This window comes from Dioscorea cayenensis, chromosome 18 (genome assembly GCF_009730915.1).
Source record: "Dioscorea cayenensis subsp. rotundata cultivar TDr96_F1 chromosome 18, TDr96_F1_v2_PseudoChromosome.rev07_lg8_w22 25.fasta, whole genome shotgun sequence".
Classification (NCBI taxonomy): Eukaryota; Viridiplantae; Streptophyta; class Magnoliopsida; order Dioscoreales; family Dioscoreaceae; genus Dioscorea; species Dioscorea cayenensis.
This window is the reverse complement of record NC_052488.1, coordinates 16,789,503-16,812,513: the sequence shown is the minus strand read 5'-3', so window position 1 is coordinate 16,812,513 and position 23,011 is coordinate 16,789,503. Positions and strand designations below refer to the sequence as shown.

The window sequence follows — 23,011 nt, the reverse complement described above, 5'->3', positions numbered from 1 at the left end:
ATCCTAAAAATATCTCCACAAGCATTGGTGTATATTTATGGGCCATACATATATAGAGATAGATGAGTAATTAGGACCTTTGAAGAGTTATATATGTAAATTCCTAAATAAAAGTATATGTTTTAATGAAATTAGGCAGCTAAAAAAACAAGGATAAATATAAAAAAAAGTATGACCTGCAAGGTCTATAATTAAGCTAATATTCCCAGAATCAAGATAAATCTTAATAACAATAAACAATTTACAAGTATTTTTCATGAAATAAAACAACCGAAAAAGGAATTGGCAAAAGATATTGGTGCAAAACAAAGTTTAAGAAGTGGACCATTATAATAATGGATAAGATTTAAGTAATCACTTTGAGGCTACAACAGTATTCACAACCTGCGAATAAAAGACAAAAAGAAAAGGCAAAAACAAACCACCCCACTAGTACAAATTACGTGTTGAAATGAAAGATCCACCAAACTATACAACCAGGCGAGCACAATAATCTTATCAAACAAAGGCATTTGATAAGCCCAGCCAGCTACTGAGCTATATGGCAATATAACATCACACCCCACTGGCTTATTAAAGCCAGTCAGTGGTCATGTCACATGTATATGTACACTGGAACTCTCCTCTCCACCTTCATCTCAACTTCTCAAGGCCAAAGGGCCACTCTTGAGTTTGGCACAGCACTATTAAAATTGCTTATAAGAAAAGAAAACAAGCACCTGAAACATTGGAGCGTTTTCGAGAATTTGATGCCTGCTTCCGATTTTGAGAGCCTCAGGTTATTGATAATTGCGCGCTGTTCCATTTCGTGTAGCATTTCTGTCAATATAAGAACAGGTGAATTAGTGATTATTGAGCAGACACATGGTGATAATGATAATGCTTTACGATCATGTAAAATAAACTGATTAGAACCCCTGCCTAGGACACACATGGTGCGTCGAACAATGTTACGCCTAACAACATATCTATTTGTTGTTAACACCCTGTAAGAGAGCCGAAATAATTGCTGAAATTGAATAATATTGATGGTACAGTACTCCATTGGCCTTCATTTCAAGTACTCTCCTATAGCATCCACTCAAAATCATCCACCACACCAAAAATGCAATTGTGTACATTGCCAAAGATTTAACACAATCGTTTGACAATACAAAAATCATCATGATTTCCTGCTTTTGACAAGCTTGTGTGTTAAAAGGGATCGAACAGTTCTGATAACTTGAAACTCAGTCCCTTACATGAACTATAACTTACCAAACATAAATTAAAAAATAAATAACCTCTGTATGTCCAACATGCACAAGCAGCACAAGATGTAGCCAAAGTTGAAGATCAAGAACTTAATGAAGATTTAATCAATCCTAAAACTTTTTCTTAAGGATGGCTGTACTTGTTTTAGTTATACTTCTAGGATATCTAAATTTTTAGTGGGTTCAATACTTTTAGAGCTGTAGACTATCAGTACAGCACATAGTTTCTTTTCAAGTACAATTGTGCAAGATTATTATTGTCCATCATATTTAGATTTGTGGTTGATTCAGGAGAGTACTGAAGCCATTTGCCCACATTATGAAGGCCCACATTCTAAAGGCGAGAATGAATTCTGAACTCCAGCAGCTACTTGTTTCCAGCGCATGGTGACCATTTGAGCCTAATAACTTATCAAAAGATTCTGAGTTACCAGCTTTATGCATGTTGACATTAAGGTCAAATGGTCCTTGTCTCACCGTCACTCTTCTAATAATGCCTAGATTTAATCCCTACTCTCTTATCTTCTAACTCTATTTTCATCTTTTCTCTTTCTAGTTTTATATCCCATCCACATTATCCACCAACAAATACCAGATGAAGAAATCCGAAAGATTTCCTACAGTAGAGAGCGTCAATTTTCTGATGAAGGTCATTGGTATAGATACTTCCTCTCTTTCCCAAAGTTGCCTTTCTGTTCCTGACACACTTGTTACCTATTACAATTTCTTTCTATATTTCTTACCTTTTTGTTCCATTAAATATCCATTCATTGTTTCTTTATTTTTATTTCTCTACTTGGGACAATGAGAAATTCAAAGAAAGGCACCAAATTGATAGCAATAATATCATTCTTGATGACTTCTAAGAGAATGGTGTTCACTGTTTTTATCTCATAGAAATTTAATTGCACCAACTGTTCCTGGTTACAATCCTCAAGATAAAAATTTAAATAAGAAATGCATGAATATGAGGACACAGCTCAGATTTACAATGTCCAAGAAACACAGTACTACTCAAGATCATAGTCATTTTTTCATCTACATCACTTCCTTGATAAGATAATGGAATCGAACAATAGAATTAAGTTTGGGGACTCAAGTAGTGAACATAATTTTCACTTCATTATGCTCAAATGAAATATGTGGATCAAATGTAACCTTATCCATTTTTAAGTCATGAAAATAAAGTGAACTTAACCTCTTAAGGTTACTATTGCTTATGATGTTATAAGTACTGGAAAATAGTGCAAAATGAAACATGAAGAACAAACTAAAATTAAAAAGGCAAGTATAAGCATATTACCCTAAAGTTCAGCAAAGAACTTAAGAATTTACTGTTATAAGTGAAATAACTAAGAGGCTTACAGCAAACCAGCAATATAAGTGCAAAGACTAACCAAAGTGTGAAAGTGTTAAACTAATAACAAATAACATGATTAGTAACCAATCAGAATATTTCTAATGCTGAAATATTTAGAATACATACCTCCCAGTAGGTAACTGAGTAGTTACAGAACCCTTGGTATTAACTAGTTTCTTGGTCCTGCCTTCTTGGCCCTTTTCCCCTCTCATTGCAGTAACTTCCTTCTCCATAGCAGCTACTTCCCTCCTCATTTTCTTGGCCTCTACGTCCATGGCTTTATTCAAGGTATCTACTTTCTTCGCCAACATCTAGATTTAAGAAGGAACAAAATAATAGTTAGGTCAAAAGCAATCTTGTCCAGAAGTTAGAAGGCAAAAAGGACACATACCTCAATAGCATCATCTTTGTCCTTCAAGCTTTGATCTTTCTCAAGGCATGCTTTCCTTAGAGTAATCACCTCCTTTTGCAGCATGTCATATAACAATCCAGATACACAATCATTAGAATCAACACTAGGACACTCATTGGTTTTCTCATCTGGAGTTTCCTTGTGGTTACTGTTTGGCTCAACATCTCTAGTTTCATCAAAAGATTCATCCAGTGAATAGCCTATTCCATTCAAAGCCATTCTACTTCCGGCTAGTGATCTAGAGCCACCATCAAATGATTTGGATGACCCTTTTGCGTGCTTCAATATTGTACTAGTGCCACTAGAGGAAGATCTAAGTTGAAAAGATGGTGATCTTCTAGACAAAATACCATTGCAGGACAGCTTTGAAATACTCTCAGCTCCACCCAGAGATTGTCTACGAGAAGGACCATTGCTAACACTCCTACCTTCTACATTCACACGGTTGGTACCATATGACATTCTCAACCCTTCTTCCAACACTTTCAGACGTAATTGATATTTCTCCTGAGAAAACAAAGGATAGAGACAAAATTATCATTAACTAATAAAATAATAATTGTTTTAAATTAGTAGAGATAATTGACTGAGTTGATCAATGGCAGTTGAGAATTTACTTTCAATTGAGCTTCAGATCTAGCAGTTCGTTCTGCTACAGAGAGCTTATCTCTAAGTTGTTGCATTTCCCCCTGCAGCACAAGAGCTTGGGTCATGTGACTTCCATCATTAACAAGTGAATAATTTCAGCAAATTATCGACTATAAGATGCAAACCAAACTCATGTGATCGAGTATCGATTCAACCTAAAATGGTGTTTGGTAGACTGGGATGGGTTGGGATGGATTTTAGATTCCAAATTATAATTCCATTTATTTGTTGGTTGCATATTAACAAGTGAGAACGGGCATTTAATTGTCATTTCTAAAGAATGCCCATTTTATTTCGTTATGAATTAATATATACATTTGAATATAGATACCCTCAAATTTTTGAATTACAACCTTATTATAACTATAAATTTACCCTAATAACTTATAAAAAAGAAGTTTACATCTTATATTATTTTAAACCAAAAAAATTAAATAATTATTATAATGGAATTTTTTAAGTATGTATGCTTAAATTTATACTTCTATATAGAACCATATAAAAAGCCCATATCTCTGTACCAATACACCCATAGACCTATAAAACTTTATGAATTTTGTTGAAAAATAATAACAAGAGAGGCCGAAACATACTTATTCCAACCAAATTTAGATGTGAGACTATTAGGCCTCTGATATTTTGTTTGCTATGAGCTTAAGCTTCCAGAAAGAGAGATGCAGGCTCAGAAATCATATCCATACTAAATTACCACATGTGAGTTTAATAGTGCAGCTTGACACATGCTCGCCTTTTTATAGGTAGTCTAGTTGCAAACAAACTAGTCAACTAGTCATTGTTACCAAATTAAATTCAAATAAAATAAATGCTGGCTATGTTCAACATGGATGGATGTAACCAGACTAACATGTGTTTGATTGGCATATAGCATGGAAAAAGAACAAACAAAAGTATACTTGACATGGAAAATATTTGATATACATCTCTATGACTTGATTGACACAATCACAAAGACCACCACAAGCATCTCAGATGTACCCATGTTTATAAATACATTTGGATATGCTCAAGCAAAGATGTCATTTAGCTCAAACTTATTTTTCAATTAGTTTTAGTCTTAGACCTTACGTAACCAATCAATTTTGGTTAGATATTCTACATACTTATGCAACTACATAATTATAACATTAAAATATAACAACATTACTCATTAAATTTTTGTAGAAGTGAATGGATTTTTAGAAATCTCCATGCCCAACAAACACCTGTCTTTTCTCCATGGCCCGCCCCTGTCCATGACAACCAATTGAACGACTTAAAACTATATAATTGTTATTGCTTACTTGCATAAATCTTCGCTCTTCAAGCCACTGTCTAACTGGCATTACTTTCTCATTAGCATCTTTCCATTCATTTGCCACCACCACAGCAACCCTATTGGCTGTAACTTTTGCACGGGCTAGCTCCCTATCAAGGATTTTCATCTCATCCTATAAGTATGCACACACAAACAAAATAATGGGAAATAGTAAGTTAACTTGTCAAAAGAAAAGGTATGTACAAATAACTATGTGGGAAAAAAAAATGTTTTTTACATTCATTTCTTGAACTTTTCGCTGATAGTCTCTTACAGCATTCGCAGCTGCACCTCCAGCAAGAACAGCCTCTTCAAGTTCTCGAACAGTCTGACCAAGCTTTTCAACCTCTGCAACCTTTTGGCGGTGCAATTTGTCCAAGATCTTGTTCTCTTCCTAAAAAATTAACAGTTGAATGTAAAATGAAAAACTGCTGCAGCCTTATGACAAAAGGCCTGGCAACCTTCTATAGTTTGAAACTCCACATGAGAATGAAATTTCATTTTACCTGACATATTTCAACCTGTTTCATTAACTCCTGATTCTTGTTTAGTAGATCATCCACCATAGAAGCCTTTGCCAAAGCAATTTGAACACTCTTCTCTGCATCAAGTAATGCAGCTTCCTTTGATTTTGTAAGGCGATCCAATGCCCTGTTGTCATTCTGCAGATTTGCTATCTGCAGACAAGATATCGCAGGCTATCAGGTCATGACTATAGAAATAATGAGCTCATATACACCACTTCATGAGTTCTTAGTCAATTATAAGTCCAATAAATTCATAAAGAAATGTAGCAGAAGTCATCTAGCAAGATCCGCTAGCCGCTCTCTATCTAGTCATTATCACCATAAAAGCCCTTATCTTTAGTTTTAATCCAGATTACAGGATTCTATGCAGATTTCCTTCAGGACCACAAGGTCTTGGTGCTTCCCCATTAAAATAACAGGCAAGATAAGAAAAACTTATGTTTTCTTAGTAGTTTGGAGGTGGCCAGCTTGAAGCAAATTTTGAAGTAGATTATGGTCCACAATTTAGAAGAAATATTGTTCATATATGTCAATCATGCTTGTTAATTTTATTTTCATTTTTTATTAGGTTTAAGATTCTTCCCTGATTATCCTCTACTATTCTAAAATTTCTACTTCAAGAATGATGTTGAGTATCACATATCAGCACTTCACAAATGACTTTTTTTCTTCCAATAGAACATCATTTTTTTCAAAATGTTAGATTTATTATCATTATCAATTTATCTAATATGCAGAGTTATTAAAAAAAATGCCTTTAGTGTATGCTGTGTCACATGATACCTCCTGGCGAGCAAGCTTGAGATCTGCCTCAAGCGGTGCAAGAATGGCTTCAATTGGTGGCATGTCATCATCCTTTTGAGCCGCATGAACTCTTCTAAGTGTTGCTTCTGCAGCAAACTGAGCAGCCATGGATGCTTTTTTCTCATCATTTATCCTCTTGATTTCAAGATTCTGCAATCATAATATTTAATAACGCATTGATAGAAACATAAAAGGAAAACTAGAGTAAAATAAAGACAAATAGATACTTTGCTTTCAAGAAGAGACTCAGTTAGCTTAAGCTTCTCGTCCACCTTTGCCAATTCCTCTGTAAGCTGACATGAAAAGGAGATAGATCATTGCCAAACCCATGATAGTAAGAAAAAACAAAGTTTCTTTCTTGCTGTTAAAATTGAGAATGAGACCTAAATCAAAATACAAGGAAACCATATTGCACAAACTTCAGTTCAGCTTCTGATCAGCATAAGAACTCTAAAATGAGCACAATTAACACCAATAACTATGATGATGATGATGCAACTACGTAAAAATTAAGAATTGGTCAGTAACTCAAATTTTTACAACAATGCTCATATTGGCAAAGATGTTGATCAAAGCAAATGCATGAAAGCCAGTTTTGTTCTAAAAAGTGAAAAATGCAATTTTTGAAATATGAAAATAAAATGTAATCAATCATTTGTCCAATTGAACATCTCTGCCCAACAATCCACAGCTCTCATCAAATTTTCTGTACTGAATACTCAGATCAAAAAATAATAATATAAGGAAATGGTTCTCATCCACACCATAGATTCTATCAAATTTTACCCAAATGAAAAAAGCATCAGCCTGTGTGTCACAAGCAGCAAGACAACAAATAAACAAATAAATAAAAGTATTTCCTGAAGCAAATTTCATTAAATTTTGACCATTTGGGCACTAAGAAAAGTGACAACTATAGCCAAAAATATAGACTATTCAAGTTCTTATACAATCAGACAGAAGCACATCCAATGAATTGTAATCTGATTTGGTTTGCACAACTAATATACTCATTGAAAACCCCACATAATAAAGATAGCAACAGCAGTAGATACATAAGCAATTATAGCAAAATGACAGCAGAATCATCAAAAAAGATTCCATCTTTAACAAAGAATAGAAAAACTATGCAGCTATTGAAGATGAATCCAACTACTAAAACAAAATCTCAATCAAACCTCTTCCACCGCCTTCTCTCTAGCGCGCTCCGATAGCTTCAGTGCCTTAATTTCCGCCTGAGCCTCCCCCAACTCCCTATCCTTATCTACAACCCAACAAACAACCAAATGGTCCAAATAACCAAAACCCTAAAAACTTAAAATTAACAAAAAAACTCAAACCGAACAACATTGCTACCTCTGACTTCGTTCTCAAGCCTGTTCAGCTCGACCTTGACCGGATCAGACCCATGCAGCAAATTGATGAAGTCATCGGCATCAAGGCTGGACCGGACCGACGTCCTCCGCCTCGACGCACTCCTCACCGCCGTCAGCGCCGGCCCATCACTGAACGGATCCGCCATCCCGGATCTGAGAGCTAAAACTCACAACCAACAACCAAGATGGACCAAATTCCTCAGGTACTGCTCAATTTTTGGGCGAAGATCGATTTCTAGGGTTTTGATTCGGAGGAGAAGAAACCCTAATAATTCTTTCTTAACTATTTTTTTTTTCTTTCTGGTTTAAATTTTCTCAGTTCGTTTTGCTGGGGTTTTTGTTTCTGTTCAAATCTCACAGTGAAGAAGAAGTGGGTGGGAAAAGGGCGGTTGTTCTATTTTTTTTTTTTAATTATTTATTTAATTTTAATAATGAGAATTGGAAAAAAGGAAAATGTTAATTAACCTAGAGTCCATACGTGGCGGGCTGTGAGTGGCTCTTAGTGATTGAATGTTAGCCAATAGGAATTTGTCACGTCTTCCTTATCTGGTTAGTTGAGTACGGATTTTTTTCTGTGATGACCATGGATTTTTATTATTTTAATGAGGTATTGAAAAGTTGAATGGTTGAAATTAAATTAATAGAGTTTGGAATAAAACTAGCCGGCAGCTTGGTTCATGAAATCCGAATGCAGAGAATGGAAGTAGTAATGGAAATAAAAATTATATTTTGATTGAAAAAATAATTTATTAGGTATAGGAAAATTAAGAAAAAGGAGGTGTGGTAAAATTTTTTTTTTTTTTTTTAGTGTAAATAAATAATATTTGGGTGTTGTTTATGATAATTTTTTTAATTTGTAAAATATTTTGAATATTGTTATTTATTTAATTTATTAAGATTTAAATAACAGTGTGAATAAAATACAAATAATAGTATGAGTAAAATGAAATCAAAATTTAAATAAAATCATCCATAACCAAACCAAATAAATCATCAAAGATCTACAAACTTCTTTGACAAAAAACAACAAAAATAAGAAAAATATTAATAATATATAAAATAATAATAATAATAATAATGAGAAGGAGAAGGAGATAAAATAAACTATAATTAACAAATTAACTTACATCAAGACAAAAGAGACTGGGAACAACTCCACTCCATTTCTTTAAAGGTTGAATGTATTTCTCCAAATCTTCAATGGCAAGAAATGCTTCTCTAAATCTTAATTAGCCACACTACAAATAGAAGGATCTATTGTTGCGGTGTTGCTAGTGTGGCTACTTCTCTAATCGTTCTCAAATCAACAATGAGAAGTTCCAAGTCTGATGGTAGCAACTGCTTCTTCAAAGCTCTAGATAGGGTGAGTATTTATGTGAAGATGGGGTAAATTTGTCCCCCAATTTTGGAGGAAATAGAATCTATCCCTTGATTCCCCCTTATTCTGGACTCGATTATTATTTTGGTGCTTATTCAACTGAGGATTATTTTAATTAGGGTGCTTATTCCCATTCCAAGGGAATGATGTCTTCAATATTTGTAAAAATTATATTACAATTTTGGTTTTGCATATATACCCTTCAAAAACATGATGCAATAAAAAATGAAAAATATAAATGGCATAAAAAAATTATGGTTATGCCAGATTTAAAATATGGTTGATGGAACCATTTATATTTATATTTAAATATGGTCATGCCATTTTTTTCAATATATTTAAAAGGTCAATGATAGAACCATTTATATTTTAAAATGGTTGATGGAGATAGAGATAGAAAGAAAGATTTGCGCATAATCTTTGTTAGTTCCGCTGGTGTGGTTTATGAGTTTTAGGGAACACTCAAAACACTCAAAGAAAACTCATACAAACCAAGCAAGAAGGAGACATACAAGATTGGTAATCCAGTTCGGCGTCCACTTGCCTACGTCTGGGGGCCAAGCCCGGAGATAAACAATCCACTAAAAGAGATAAAAATAGATGAGTACAAACACTTGTCACTCACTCTCCCAACAATAAAGATCACTACCTCTCAAGATTGTCTAATACTCACTCATTCTCCTCCACAAGTGATGCATACAATCTCAGAGCAAGGCAGCTTATATAGAAGCCTCAACGTCCCAAATATAGCTCATACCTCTTTTAGAATCTCTGTCGCTACTAATTTAAAAACCTTCTGAAATTAGCTGTTGTAACTCCTGTTATAACATGAACTGCAACATTGCCCTGAAAGCTGACTTGACTGAGTTCTGGTTACATTGCGGACGACCTCAAGACCCATCAACCTCTCGGTCATGCTTAGTTCGAGTCAGTGCAGCCAAATCTCCTGATCTCGACTGCCGGTAACTAGCCTACCTCCTCAGTTCCTCATCACCAGGGACGGAACCAAGAGGGGCTAGCATGGGCTTCACCCCCTCGAGCATCGGCAAGGTTTTTTGTTTGGTCGAAAAAAATATAGAAGTTATAGAACCATGCAAACCAACCCCCTTCGGCCATGCCACCCTCGCCATGAGCCTCTCATCCGCTTTGATAATCACTACATAGATACTAAAGACCATGAGGAAGAACTTTTGTATTCAACTAGACCTCAGAAAACATTTGTACAAGTCGGGATAATTCATGGAAGATGAGATGTTCAAAGGAAAACAGAAAAAAAAAATTGCATTCTGGTTAAACCAAACCAACTAATATTGCCTCGAACTAATGTGCATCCATTTGATGATCTCATCCTGGCCGTTCATTGGAAAACTAATCTTGACTCCTAAGGTTGCCTCGAACTTAAATCAATCATCTTGATGAAATTAATCTCAGCCGTTCATTCTTTCCCTCTCAAAACTAACCAACATTCAAACATTTGAAAGGTCAGTTTTACCCTTTAATTAAAATCTATTTCCATGTTTCAAAATATTCAAAATTCCAGCTTTGCTGCTTTTTCAACCTAGCTGCTTCTACACTGCATCCTCTCTACTTTTCACTGAGTATGTATATTTTAGTATTTATTTATTTTTAATTATTGGATCATACAATCAATGATCAAGTATTACTTCTTATTGAAAATGAGAGAATGAATGTATTAAATTTATGGGTGAAATAAATATAACATGAATGATAAACTTCATTTTTATAAATATGCCTACAATGTGTTTGATTAAATGCCTTGATGAGTTAAAATGTTGAAAATATCAAATATCAAATATTAATATATATCATAATGTATATATGTATAAGTAAATAATGTTTAGTGTTGAGAGGGCATTTTTGGTGATTAATATTGTGAAAACTGACTTGCGCAACAAAATGGGAGACGAGTGGATGAACGATAGCATGATTGTCAATATTGAGAAAGAGGTTTTTGCAACTATTGACAATGAGGCGATTCTACAATGTTTTCAAAAAATGCAAACTCGTCGTATTCAGTTACCTCCTCTGAGTAGCATGTGTCGCACAGATGACAATTCTAGCTCTAGCGTGCATAGATAAATGTTTTATGTTTTTTTGTGATTATTTTAATTAAATGTCACAATATCGCACTATTTTGTATTGAATACAATTTATGTTGACTGAAAATTTTTTTTAACATTTTTCCCTCAGCCCCCCATCAATAAATCCTGGTTCCATCCCTGTTCATCACGCAGTCCCCTCGCAAGGGGCGCACGTCTTTGTGCGTCTTCATGAAACTTTCCAAACTTGATCTTCAATTCACCCAAATTTGGTCTTCAAATATTCTCAAGAAAGATCTTCAATCAATCATCTTAATCGTGCCAACAATAGGCATATATTCAAATCTTGCCCTTAATAGTTTTCAATCATCCTCATTAAGGTTTCTTCAAATCATACCATCAATAGTTCTTCAATCATACCATTAATAAGTATTTCTTCAATTAAGCTCCACCCATATTTAGTCTTCAATCAAATCACCTAAATATGGTCTTGATATATCTTGTCTTCAAGTTGTAATACATTGCCAAAAATAACTTATCCAAGATCTTCAAGATATCTTCCCTTCAATTCAAGACTCCTTGCCATGTCACCATGCCTTGCCATGTCATCAATTATACCACGTCACACAGGCTGGCACGTCACCTTGACTATGTGTCAAATCATGCCAATTATAGTGCGGTTGTACTAATAATCTCCCCCTTTGGCATAATTTGACACAACTGCTACTGCACCCAGACTGACTCCTATTACAACATCCTATTACAACTGGACTGGGACACAAACTTTACAAACTAGAGAAAATCATCTAGTTGCTTACAAAATATATGATTACACTACAACTAGTGATTTACAACTTAAGCACAAACAAAAACACCCAAGTTTGGAACTCTTGAACTAGTTAACTTCTCCCCCTTTGTGTCTGAATTGATGCCAAAGTCTTCACTGGTTGTTGCAAGTCTTGTTACAACTTTATCAACAACTCCCCTATCTTTAGAATTCTTGGTCATCAGCTCCCCTTGTCTTCAGTACTCCTTCTTCCTACTACAAATGACACTAACAAATTATAGCAGATGCAGTTCATTTGTAGTCCCCAACAGGGATTAAAGTTGGCAAAGGCCAATTGCACCCCTCAACTTTTTGAATCTTGTAGCATCAAGGGGTTTGGTAAAGATGTCTGCCAATTATTTTTCTGTTGCAATATAATCAATAACAACTGTTTTATTCTTTACCAAATCTTGTATAAAGTGGTATCGAAGATCAATATGTTTGGTACGAGAATGTTGGACTGGATTTTTGGAGATATCAATAGCACTTTTATTGTCACAAAATATATTAAACAACCCTTGTTGTATGACATAATCTTCAAGCATTTACTTCATCCATAACAATTGTGTGCAACAACTTCCTGCTGCTATGTATTCAACCTCGGCAGTGGAGAGGAAAATAGAACTTTGCTTCTTTCTATACCATATGACCAAGTTGTTACCAGGATAGAAACATCCTCCTGAGGTGCTTTTTCTATCATCAACATTTCTTGCCCAATCTGCATCACTATAATCTGCAAGATGTGAGTTGGAGTCTTTTGAGTACCAAATTCCATATTCTGCAGTACCATGAACATATATGATGACACGTTTAACAGCTTTTGAATGTGATTCCTTTGGTGTTGCTTGATATCTTGCACAAATTCCAACACTGAAAGAGATGGCTGGCCTGCTAGATGTGAGATAGAGCAAACTTCCAATCATGTTTCTATAGAGACTTGGGTCTACATTTTTTCCATGCTCATCTTTTGTCAACTTCTGATTCACACTCATAGGTGTTCTCATGTGTCTTGCCTTTTCAGGCCAAATTTTTTCACCAAGTTCTGTGTATACTTGGTTTGAGAAATGAAAATTTCTTCTTTGCATTGTTTGATTTGGAAACCCAAAAAGTAGTTCAGTTCACCTACCATGCTCATTTCAAACTCTTCTTGCATTAGATGAATAAACTCATCCATTTGTTTTTGTGATGCTGAACCAAATATGATATCATCAACATAGATTTGTGCTACCATAAGATCTGATTTGGATTTCTTTATGAATAAAGTCTTGTCTGCTTCGCCTCTTTGGTAGCCCTTCTAAAGTAAAAAATTTTGTAAGCCTTTCATACCAAGCCCAAGGAGCTTGCCTCAAGCCATAGAGAGCCTTTTTCAATTTGAATACATGATCTGAATGTTGAGGATCTTCAAACCTTTTAGGTTGTTCCACAAAAACTTCTTCACTTAGAACTCCATTTAGAAAAGCACTCTTGACATCCATTTGATGCAACTTGAACCCCATACAACATGCTACTAGTGACAATAATCTGATGGATTCCAAGCATGCAACTGGTGCAAATGTTTCATCAAAGTCAACTCCTTCAACTTGAGTATATCCTTGAGCCACTAGTCTTGCTTTATTTATGGTGATTGATGGATCGAAAATACACACCCTGGCGTCATGTCAATTAAGGAACACCGGGTGATATGTCGAATCACAAATATTATTTTCTTTTATTTATTTTTATCTTTGTGGGTTCTCCCATTCCTAATAGAGGCAAGCCTCTATTATTAATTACCCCAAACTGAAATCTCAGGAACCTCCGATTAAGGGCTCAAGTACAAGTAAAGGCAAGAAAATTTGCAAATTACATAATTTATTATTTATTATATGTTACATCATTTATATGTCACCATATAACTTTCTCTTTATATATATATATATCATATATTGCTCTTTGTGCCTTATCATCGCGTTGCATGCATCGCTGCCGTTTGAGGTATACATCTCATTATTGTCTTAAGATTTACCACTGTCTCAAGATAAGCATTCTTATTGTTGCCATGATGATCATTACACCTGGAAATTTCCCGTCACCAATTCATAGAAAATATGTGAGGCTTCTCGAGAGTCTCCTCAAAAATACTTATAAACTTCAAACATTCTTGATAATTACAATGTCAGCATTATGAGTGCTTATAAACTCCTTTAGCTTAAATTCTCTGAAAATTGGAACACTCTTTCTCATAAATCAATCACTTGACAAGCCCAATATTCCATGTTCTTCAATAACCCATTAATAATAAACTCCAATTAATGATGGCCAACATTAATGATAAAAGAAGCATTGGGAATTGGATCAACAGAAATCCACTCATTTTGGTGAAGGAATTGGAGACCATGCAGGATATACATTATCAATCATGTAACCATATGTTATATACTCCATGAAAGGAAACAGGGGGTTTGATTGCTTGACATAACGTATGCTTTTACTCATTAATGAGCTTCTGAGTACACTTTTCCACATTTGTTGTTGTATGCGAAAGAGAAGTCTCGTTTTGAAGGCAAGGCCCATATTCAATTATTTCAAAGTTCACAATGATATCCAACCACAGCCATTACTCTTCCTTTTATCTTGCAAGAGATTTTTTTTTTTTAATGAAATTGATAGTGGTGGGCCCACCCTATACTTCATTAGATATATATGATTTCATTTACAAAACCATGCACATTCTTGCACGTTCTTTCAAACCATGCATGGAAGAGAGTTTTTAAGTAACAGCATCAACTATCATAGATTCTTCTTGCATGTGATGTTAATGTACGTTTTTTTTTTCAAACCATGCAAGCATATATATATATATATATATATTTAATAACCGCATCAACTATCATGTTGTCATGTTTGGTCCAATTTGAAGCATTGACTTGTATTTGAATTGCTTCCCGGTTTTGTAATCAAACTTAATAATGACCATGGCATTTTATCATCAGCAAACTCAGTACAATTTGGAACTCATCATTGTCCATGGAATCCAAATCTGGTAGTGCACTTATCATCTCATACTGCTCCTCAGCTTTTATCATTCCGCCATCTCATTGAGATCCGAACATCACAGGCTTGTCTTCCATAGAACAATCAACACCAACAACATCATGCTATCTTGTACATGTGGTGAGGACTATTTCAGCGGATCCTTTTCAATAAACTTTTAAGCTTTGCACATATGAATGATAGAGAATTGTGATCTTGCATCATTAAACTTCATTCCCAGCTTGACATCCCATGAAAGAATAGCTTTCTTAGTAAATAAGCCAGTAACTTTTGATAGCTGATACAACGGTCATCAGAGCCTTATCATCATCATCTTCTTCATTGAATATGCAATCGCCAAAGTTACAGCCAACGGAAGCCCCTTAGTAAACTATTTTATAGGATCTAGCTGCATTATCAGTTGGTTCAATATCTCCATATGTTGCTAAGAAGAACACTGCAAATGTTTCCTTCGGATCCATGATTTTGAATATTGTCCTTTTATACCACGCTTTAACTTCCTTCGCCAACGCCTTAGCAAATCCCTCTACAGTGTCGGTCTGGGTGATGAAGAAAATAGAGATGCGCTTCTTCCCATTGTCTATATCCTCAGCCTTATCCGAATGATGACAGACTTCATAAGTTTTGCCAACCGATCGACGCCAAAATAAGAGAGCAACACAACTGATCAACAGCAAGCCAGTAATGATGATGATCGACAGCACTATAGACCTCGCAGCATCCTTTGGTGTCATCCCATCACCGCCGGTGAGGATTGTTGTCATGAGATCCAGCGTCGAGAGCTTCATCACAGTCTAATCATAGATCTGACCGTCGATCTCTTCTTGTGACCTGATCCCGAGACACTTCCGAAGATCTTACCCATTCATCTTCTGAGATGTCTTCATGACTTTGTCTGTAGAGAGAATGAAGAGATCTAATGTTTTTTTAATCCTTCTTTCTCTGATCCTTCTTCTTGATCTCAGAGATCATGTGTGTTATGTTGGAGAAAAAACGTGAGACGGGAATAGATCTTCATTTCGTACCATGAAGCATGATCCAAAAATTGGAGAACAACTCACGATCCCGTTGGATCTTCTGCTTGTCTTTTGCTTTTTTTAAGTCCCTGAACACCAATGGGCTTGCGATCAATGATCTTCGGAGAATCATCCAGCGACGGGTTGGCGAGGAGTATTGAGATAATTCTGGGAATCACCAACATTGTCATCTCTCTCTCTTTCTCTATGGCGACTGTGGTCATCTTGTTCTTTCAGGCGCTTTCGAGGACTGGTACCAACTCCTTTGCCAGTGCTCATCTTTTTCTGGTGGCAACAACGGCAACGGGAGACGACATGGCAACAGTGACAGCAAACAAAGGCAGCGACAACAGCAGTAACGTCGGCAGCAACTTCTTTTTTTTTTTAAATTACATATGTATATAGGAGGGAAAATATACCACCTTCTTCAACTTCCTTCTTCGTCTTCACTGCTTCTCCTCTGTTCTTCTTTCGCTTTTCCTTCGTTCGTCCTAGTTCGTCCTTCCTTCTTCGTCTTCTGTTCTTCTTTCGCTTTTCCTTCGTTTGTCTTTCTTCGTCCTTCCTTCTTCGTCTTCTCTCCTTTTTTTCTTTTTGCCCCTCGATCTCCTCTTCGTTCTTCTCTTTTTAAAGACTTCCCGGCCCCGTCGTGAGGCGTGGGCAGTTGTATCAATCGTGGGGAACCATGACGAACATCCCACGTCACACATTTAAATTATATATATATATATATATATATATAATATTTATATATATATATTTATTATTATTATTGTTAGTTTTATTATTTATTTATTTATTATTATTATTATTATTTATTTATTTATTTTATTTTTATTTATATATATTTTATATATTATATTATATTTATCTGATTTTAATTTGAAATATATTATATGATTTATTATTTTTTTTTTGATGATTTTATCTTTTTTTTAATTATTATTATTTATTTAATTATTATTGTTATATATATATTTTTATCTTTATCGGATTTGATTTTTTTTTTATCTTAATTTCATTATATTATATTATTTTTTTTTAATTTTTTTTATCTGATTCAAATTTTTTTTAAAATTTCAATTTTTTTAAATTTAATTTAATTTATTATTTTTTTTAATTTGATTTGATTTTTTTTTATATTTTTATTATTTTTTTAATCTGATTTGATATATATGTTATTTATTTATATTATATATATATATATACATTCGCCTCGTGATTTGTATTCAAGGCAAATTTTGGGATTTTAATATTTTACACCGTCTCGAGATTTATGCACTCGGCTGATTCTGAGGTTTGAGTATTTTAGACCGTCTTGAGATCAGTGCTCTCGACTGGTCCTGAGATTTGTGTATTTTAAATATTTTGGATCATCTCGAGATCGATGTTCTCGGCTGGTCCAGGGATTTGAGCATTTTACACCGCCTCGAGATCTGTGCTCTTGACTGGCCTTGAGATTTGTGTATTTTGAATATTTTGGATATTTTAGATCTCCTCAAGTCGGTGCTCTCTGTGATCTGGGATTTGGGTATTTTAAACTGCCTCGATCGAGATCGATGCTCTTGGCTGGTCTTGAGACTTGTGTATTTTAGATATTTTTGGATATTTTAGATCACCTCGAGATCGGTACTCTCGGCTGATCTTGAGATTTGAGTATTTTAGACCGTCTTGAGATCGGGTGCTCTCGACTGCTCCTGAGATTTTTGTATTTTGAATATTTTGGATCGGCTCGAGATCGGTGCTCTCGGCTGGTCCAGGGATTTGAGCATTTTAGATCGTCTTGAGATCGGTGCTCTCGACTGGTCTTGAGACTTGTGTATTTTGGATATTTTGGATATTTTAGATCGCCTCGAGAACGGTACTCTCGGTTGAACCTGAAATTCAAGTATTTTAAACCGTCTTGAGATCGGTGCTCTCGACTGGTCCTGAGATTTGTGTATTTTGAATATTTTGGATATTTTAGATCGCCTTGAAGTCGGTGCTCTCGGCTGATCTGGGATTTATGTATTTTAGACTACCTCGATCGAGATCGGTGCTCTCGACTGGTCTTGAGACTTGTGTATTTTGGATATTTTGGATATTTTAGATCTCCTCGAGATCGGTACTCTCGGCTGATCCTGAAATTTGAGTATTTTAGACCATCTTGATATCGGTGCTCTCGACTGGTCTTGAGATTTGTGTATTTTGAATATTTTGGATCGCCTCGAGATCGGTGCTCTCGGCTGGTCCAGGGATTTGAGCATTTTAAACTGTCTCGAGATCGGTGCTCTCGACTGGTCTTGAGACTTGTGTATTTTGGATATTTTGGATATTTTAGATCTCCTCGAGATCGGTACTCTCAGCTGATCCTGAAATTTGAGTATTTTAGACCATCTTGATATCGGTGCTCTCGACTGGTCTTGAGATTTGTGTATTTTGAATATTTTGAATATTTTGTTTAAATTAGGAGATTCGTTTAATTTATTTATTATCATTATTATTATTTTTTTATATAAATAGTGATGTTGCCCTTGTCGTCAGTCTTGTTCTTGAAAATCCACTTGGTTCCAATAACATTCACATCATTTGGCCTTGGAACCAATGTCTACACTTCTTCTTTCATTGCAGTTTCCAGTATTCATCAACTAAAGCTTCTTTGACATTCTTTGGTTCAGTGAGAGAGATATAACTTGTGTGTCCAGCCAATTCTCGATAATCAATTCTTTGAGTGCTTCTGGTTTTTCTTCCTTCAGTCACATTACCAATCACATTCTCAATAGGATGATTCTTCTTTATTCTTGAGGATAGTTCAAGACTGCTGTCTTCTTTATCTTCTTCATCATCAATTTCTTCTTCATCTGATTCTGAGATGATTTCGCCTGCTGTAACTTCAGTTGCAACATCAGTTATAACCTGCTGTCTGTTTGAATCCTGAGCGATTTCTGTTATTGCAGTTGGTGTTGTAACTGTTAGGATTATGCCCTCGAATGCCAACGATGATACTTGTATCAAGGCATTTCATTTGTATTATACATTTTTATTCTTATTAAATAGGCATTTATTTTGATGTTTATATAAATTTTGGGATGACATTATGATTAGTTTTGAATATCATAGTCCATGTGTATTAAGTTAAGCCTTCTACACTTTGTGGAATAAATAGGAGAGTACTAGAAGGGTTTGGTACTTATACACTTAAATAGTTCACAAATCGGAGAACCTTTAATTGGGCATTAAAGGTTCATAGGGATCTGTATGACATATACTTTGACAAAGAGTGCTAGTTGAACACTATGGAATAGTGGGAGCATATGTCATAAATGCATCATTGGGAATTGGTGTATTCGAACATGACTCGCATCAATCCAATCACATGGGTTTTACTCTTTGACAGTCAATGATTGGATTGTTGGTTATGATCATATGAGTGGACCTTAGACCTGAGGTATCATGATCACAATGTACTTGTGACGTCTAGTCTGTTACTAGAGTTGTTAGGCTCAGTTCACCTTTTGGTAGGGCCGACCTCGAAGTGCGACTATGTCGGGCAGGTAGCAATTGTGAGTGATCACCAAGAAGGAATTCGTTCTCTCGGCAGTAAACGAGTCAGTATCCTATGCGACTATACGTATGTGAGATTAGAAGACCTTGGCCAAGGTAGTCAAACTAATTGTGTGGGACACGAAGGGTAGTTTAGTAATCTCACCCCACTATAGTTATTTGCATATGATCGAGTTCAGTGAGTTTGACAATTACCATGGCTCTCACTCGGTGGGGATACAAGAACGAAAGGTTTATACACATATGGTAATCATAATCGAAAAGGTTCGTAATGATCTACTCATTCGTGTTCAGTTGGGCTACGACGTGGGGCCACGGGGTTGGCTAGGTGTCACCCACGTCCTTTGGTATCCTCCCATTGCCAATCAGAATGAACCTAGGGAGTCACGCTTAAAGGGATAAAGAATCAGTCTCGTTTTGAGTACAAGGGTAAAATTGTCAATTTATAATTTTACTTCATGGGATGAGTGAAATTGTAAATTGGTCTAGGGTTTTTATCTTAAGTTTAAATTTTGATTTAAATTCGATGGAGTCGAATGGATAATCAAAATTATGAGGACTCAAAGATAAAAGTGGTTTTAGTTAGATTAGGACTCATATTTCTAATAGAACTTCTATGGTAATGTTTATCATATTATGAAGGTTCATATTTTGAACAGGACTTCATAATTGAATGATGTTTATCATATTATGAAGGTTCATATTTCGAATAGAACTCATAATTGAATAATGTTTATCATGTTTTATGAAGTTTCTATAAATATGACTCCTCTCCAACTATAGACTTATCTCAATTAATTCTCTAATGAGAAAATCCCCTAGTTTCTCTTCCTCTCTAACCCTAGCCGCTATTTGGAGAAGAAGAGGAGATTGTCTCTTAATTCCGGCGTGTAATCTAGAGGCGTGGAACTTTCGTTCGGTGCTAGGAGATCTACGACAGTCCGAGAGATAAATTCGGCGCATCAAAGGAAAGAAAATCATTAACAGGTAATTTTCTAGGCCTTTTAATTAAATTACGGTGCTCATTAAAACAATTAGAATAATATATCGCAAATATATTATTACTTCCGCATACCCTTTAATGTTATTTGATTTTTGCGATATTACCCAACAGTGGTACCAGAGCGAGGCCATTTGTTTTAATGAGCATTAGGTTTAAAAATCATAAAATTACATTGGTGATCATTATTTGATTACTATATAAAATTAAGGATTCATGGCAAAATTAGATTTTATACATGATTTTTAATTTTATAAATTAGGGGTTCATGAATTTATTTGAAATATATATATATATATGAATAATAATATATGAATAAATAATTAAATATATTAAAATTATGTGGGTCCCAAGCAAACGGTGTGAAATGCTGCGTGGGCGAGCACTTTGCAGCGCGTGGGGCCACATGTTTTTTATATTATTATTTATTTATTTATTATTTAATTAATTAATTCTAAGGTTGTGAAGTATGGGATCAACCCGCACAATTGATTTATTTAAGGATTATATACATAATAATAATATTTAAATAATAATAATAAAAAAATATTAATTAAAAATTAATATTTGTGTGGGCCCCACGCAAATGGTCGCTACTTGGGGCGAGCACTGCGCTGCGTGGGCAGCCCACGCATAGGTATATTTTATTATTATTATTATTATTTTTATAATTATTTTATTATTTTAATGATTATTATATTATTTGTTATTATTATTATTTATTTTATTTTAAATAAAGTTGAATCCACATTGTTTATTTTTATTTTTATTTGATGTGTTGAATGGAATAATGACATACGATCATGAACATTAGTGCTTTTATATTTATTTTATTTTATGCTTATGTATTTAGGCCATGTCGTGTCCAATGCTATTTTTTTTAATTTTTGCAAAAGTAAATTGTATCCACGATACATATTTATAAATTTTAGAGAAAATATAAAGTGACACAAGAGTCCGAGAATACGTGGAGCAAGAAGCCCAGAGTAAAGTCCTTTTGTATGGAGCGCAGAGCCATGTAATAGTTTAGGATTTTATTTTAGATTAATCTATTAAAATAGGTTAATTATAGATGTTCATGATCGTATGCATATGATGGCTTGAATGTGAATGTATGTCTTATTTATACATGCATGATTAATGTAATGTGAGACCCAATTAATAACTTGTAAACAATTCTCCCAAAAGAATAGCACTAAGTTTAAGGCCATGGGATGTCTTGGCTCTCCACCAAGCTTTGGGTGATCAGAGTTATGAGGGTGCATGATATCTTCCCTGTACGAGGGGGTCTTGTATTCACTTATAATTTTAAGAACCTTTAGTGTAATGGATGCCGTTAGTCGAAACAAATTCCTCCCCAATTATACTGTATGGGTTAAGGGGGTGGAAGTCAATTGTTAGATTGATAGAAGTTGGTGGGTTTGACTCAGATAGTTTACGGGCCAATTAAATTGTATGGGTTGAGGCTTGGTAAACTATGGGCCAAAATTGATTGGACTACCTATGGAATAGGTTGGCGTCGGACGCCACTTCATTAACTCTAGTGGTGCAATTATACTGTATGGGTTGAGCTCCACTGGATTTAATAAAGAACACAATCACTCACTACGAAATCCTACCAACGAGGATTTCCGATTTCTATAGTGGGAGTGTAAATTTCGAAAAATGTAGTGGGAGCCAAGTTTTATTTAAAGACCTTAATATATATAATATAAATAAACTAATAATCTGGTATTTATTTTCTTGCAGTTTATTTCTCGATATGACTCATAACCCACTTAATATTTTTCTTGAGATAAATGCCCTTACCGGGCCCAATTATGTAGATTGGCTCAGGAATTTAAGGATAGTCCTCAATTTAGAGCGAATCGGGTACTTTCTTGAGGCCAATATTCCTACTGAACCTCCACCCGAGGCAAGTAAGGAAGAACAAGACGTTTATCTAAAATGGCTTGAGGACGACTTGCGAGTGAGGAGCTATATGTTAGCCTCCATGAGCAGTGATCTGCAAAGCTCTCATGAAAAGATGAGTGGTGCGAGATCGGTAGTGTTGCACTTGCGGGAGCTCTATGGAGAGCATAGTCGGACTGCTCGATATGAAATATCGAGAGAGCTTTTTAGGGTAAAGATGAGTGAGGGTGGCGAAGTTGGAGAGCATGTCCTCAAGATGATCTCTATGATTGAGAGGTTGGAAGCTCTTGACTTTTCCATGGACTACAACCTTCAGGTTGATCTCATCTTGTAGTCTCTTCCTGACTCCTTCTCTCAGTTTATTGTTAATTTTAACATGAATGAGATTGAGTGCACACTGGCTGGTCTTCTTAAGAAGCTAATAAGTACTCAGTCTCAAATGAAGACTAAGGGGAAGGATGTTGTTGCTTTAACTATCTCTACTTCTAGGCCCTCAAAGCCCAAGAAGAAAAAGATGGCCAAGAAGCAGAAGACTTTGGCTCCCAAAGCAAT

General features: G+C 35.1%; 2 protein-coding genes across 2 annotated transcripts; both read right to left on the bottom strand.

Annotated features, from left to right (window-relative positions):
- Positions 1-398: 398 nt before the first annotated feature.
- LOC120282292 (microtubule-associated protein 70-2-like) lies at positions 399-8,066 on the bottom strand. The gene is made up of 11 exons (XM_039289068.1): positions 7,676-8,066; positions 7,498-7,583; positions 6,547-6,612; positions 6,299-6,469; positions 5,495-5,665; positions 5,227-5,382; positions 4,975-5,121; positions 3,643-3,714; positions 3,005-3,532; positions 2,740-2,924; positions 399-819 (listed from the first exon to the last, which is right to left on the bottom strand). Exons 1-11 carry the CDS (start codon positions 7,839-7,841, stop codon positions 780-782), a joined length of 1,788 nt encoding a protein of 595 aa, XP_039145002.1. The 5' UTR covers positions 7,842-8,066; the 3' UTR covers positions 399-779.
- Positions 8,067-12,504: 4,438 nt separating this feature from the next.
- Positions 12,505-12,951, bottom strand: LOC120282840 (secreted RxLR effector protein 161-like). Its single transcript, XM_039289680.1, has one exon. It carries the CDS (start codon positions 12,949-12,951, stop codon positions 12,505-12,507), a length of 447 nt encoding a protein of 148 aa, XP_039145614.1.
- Between the last annotated feature and the right edge of the window lie 10,060 nt (positions 12,952-23,011).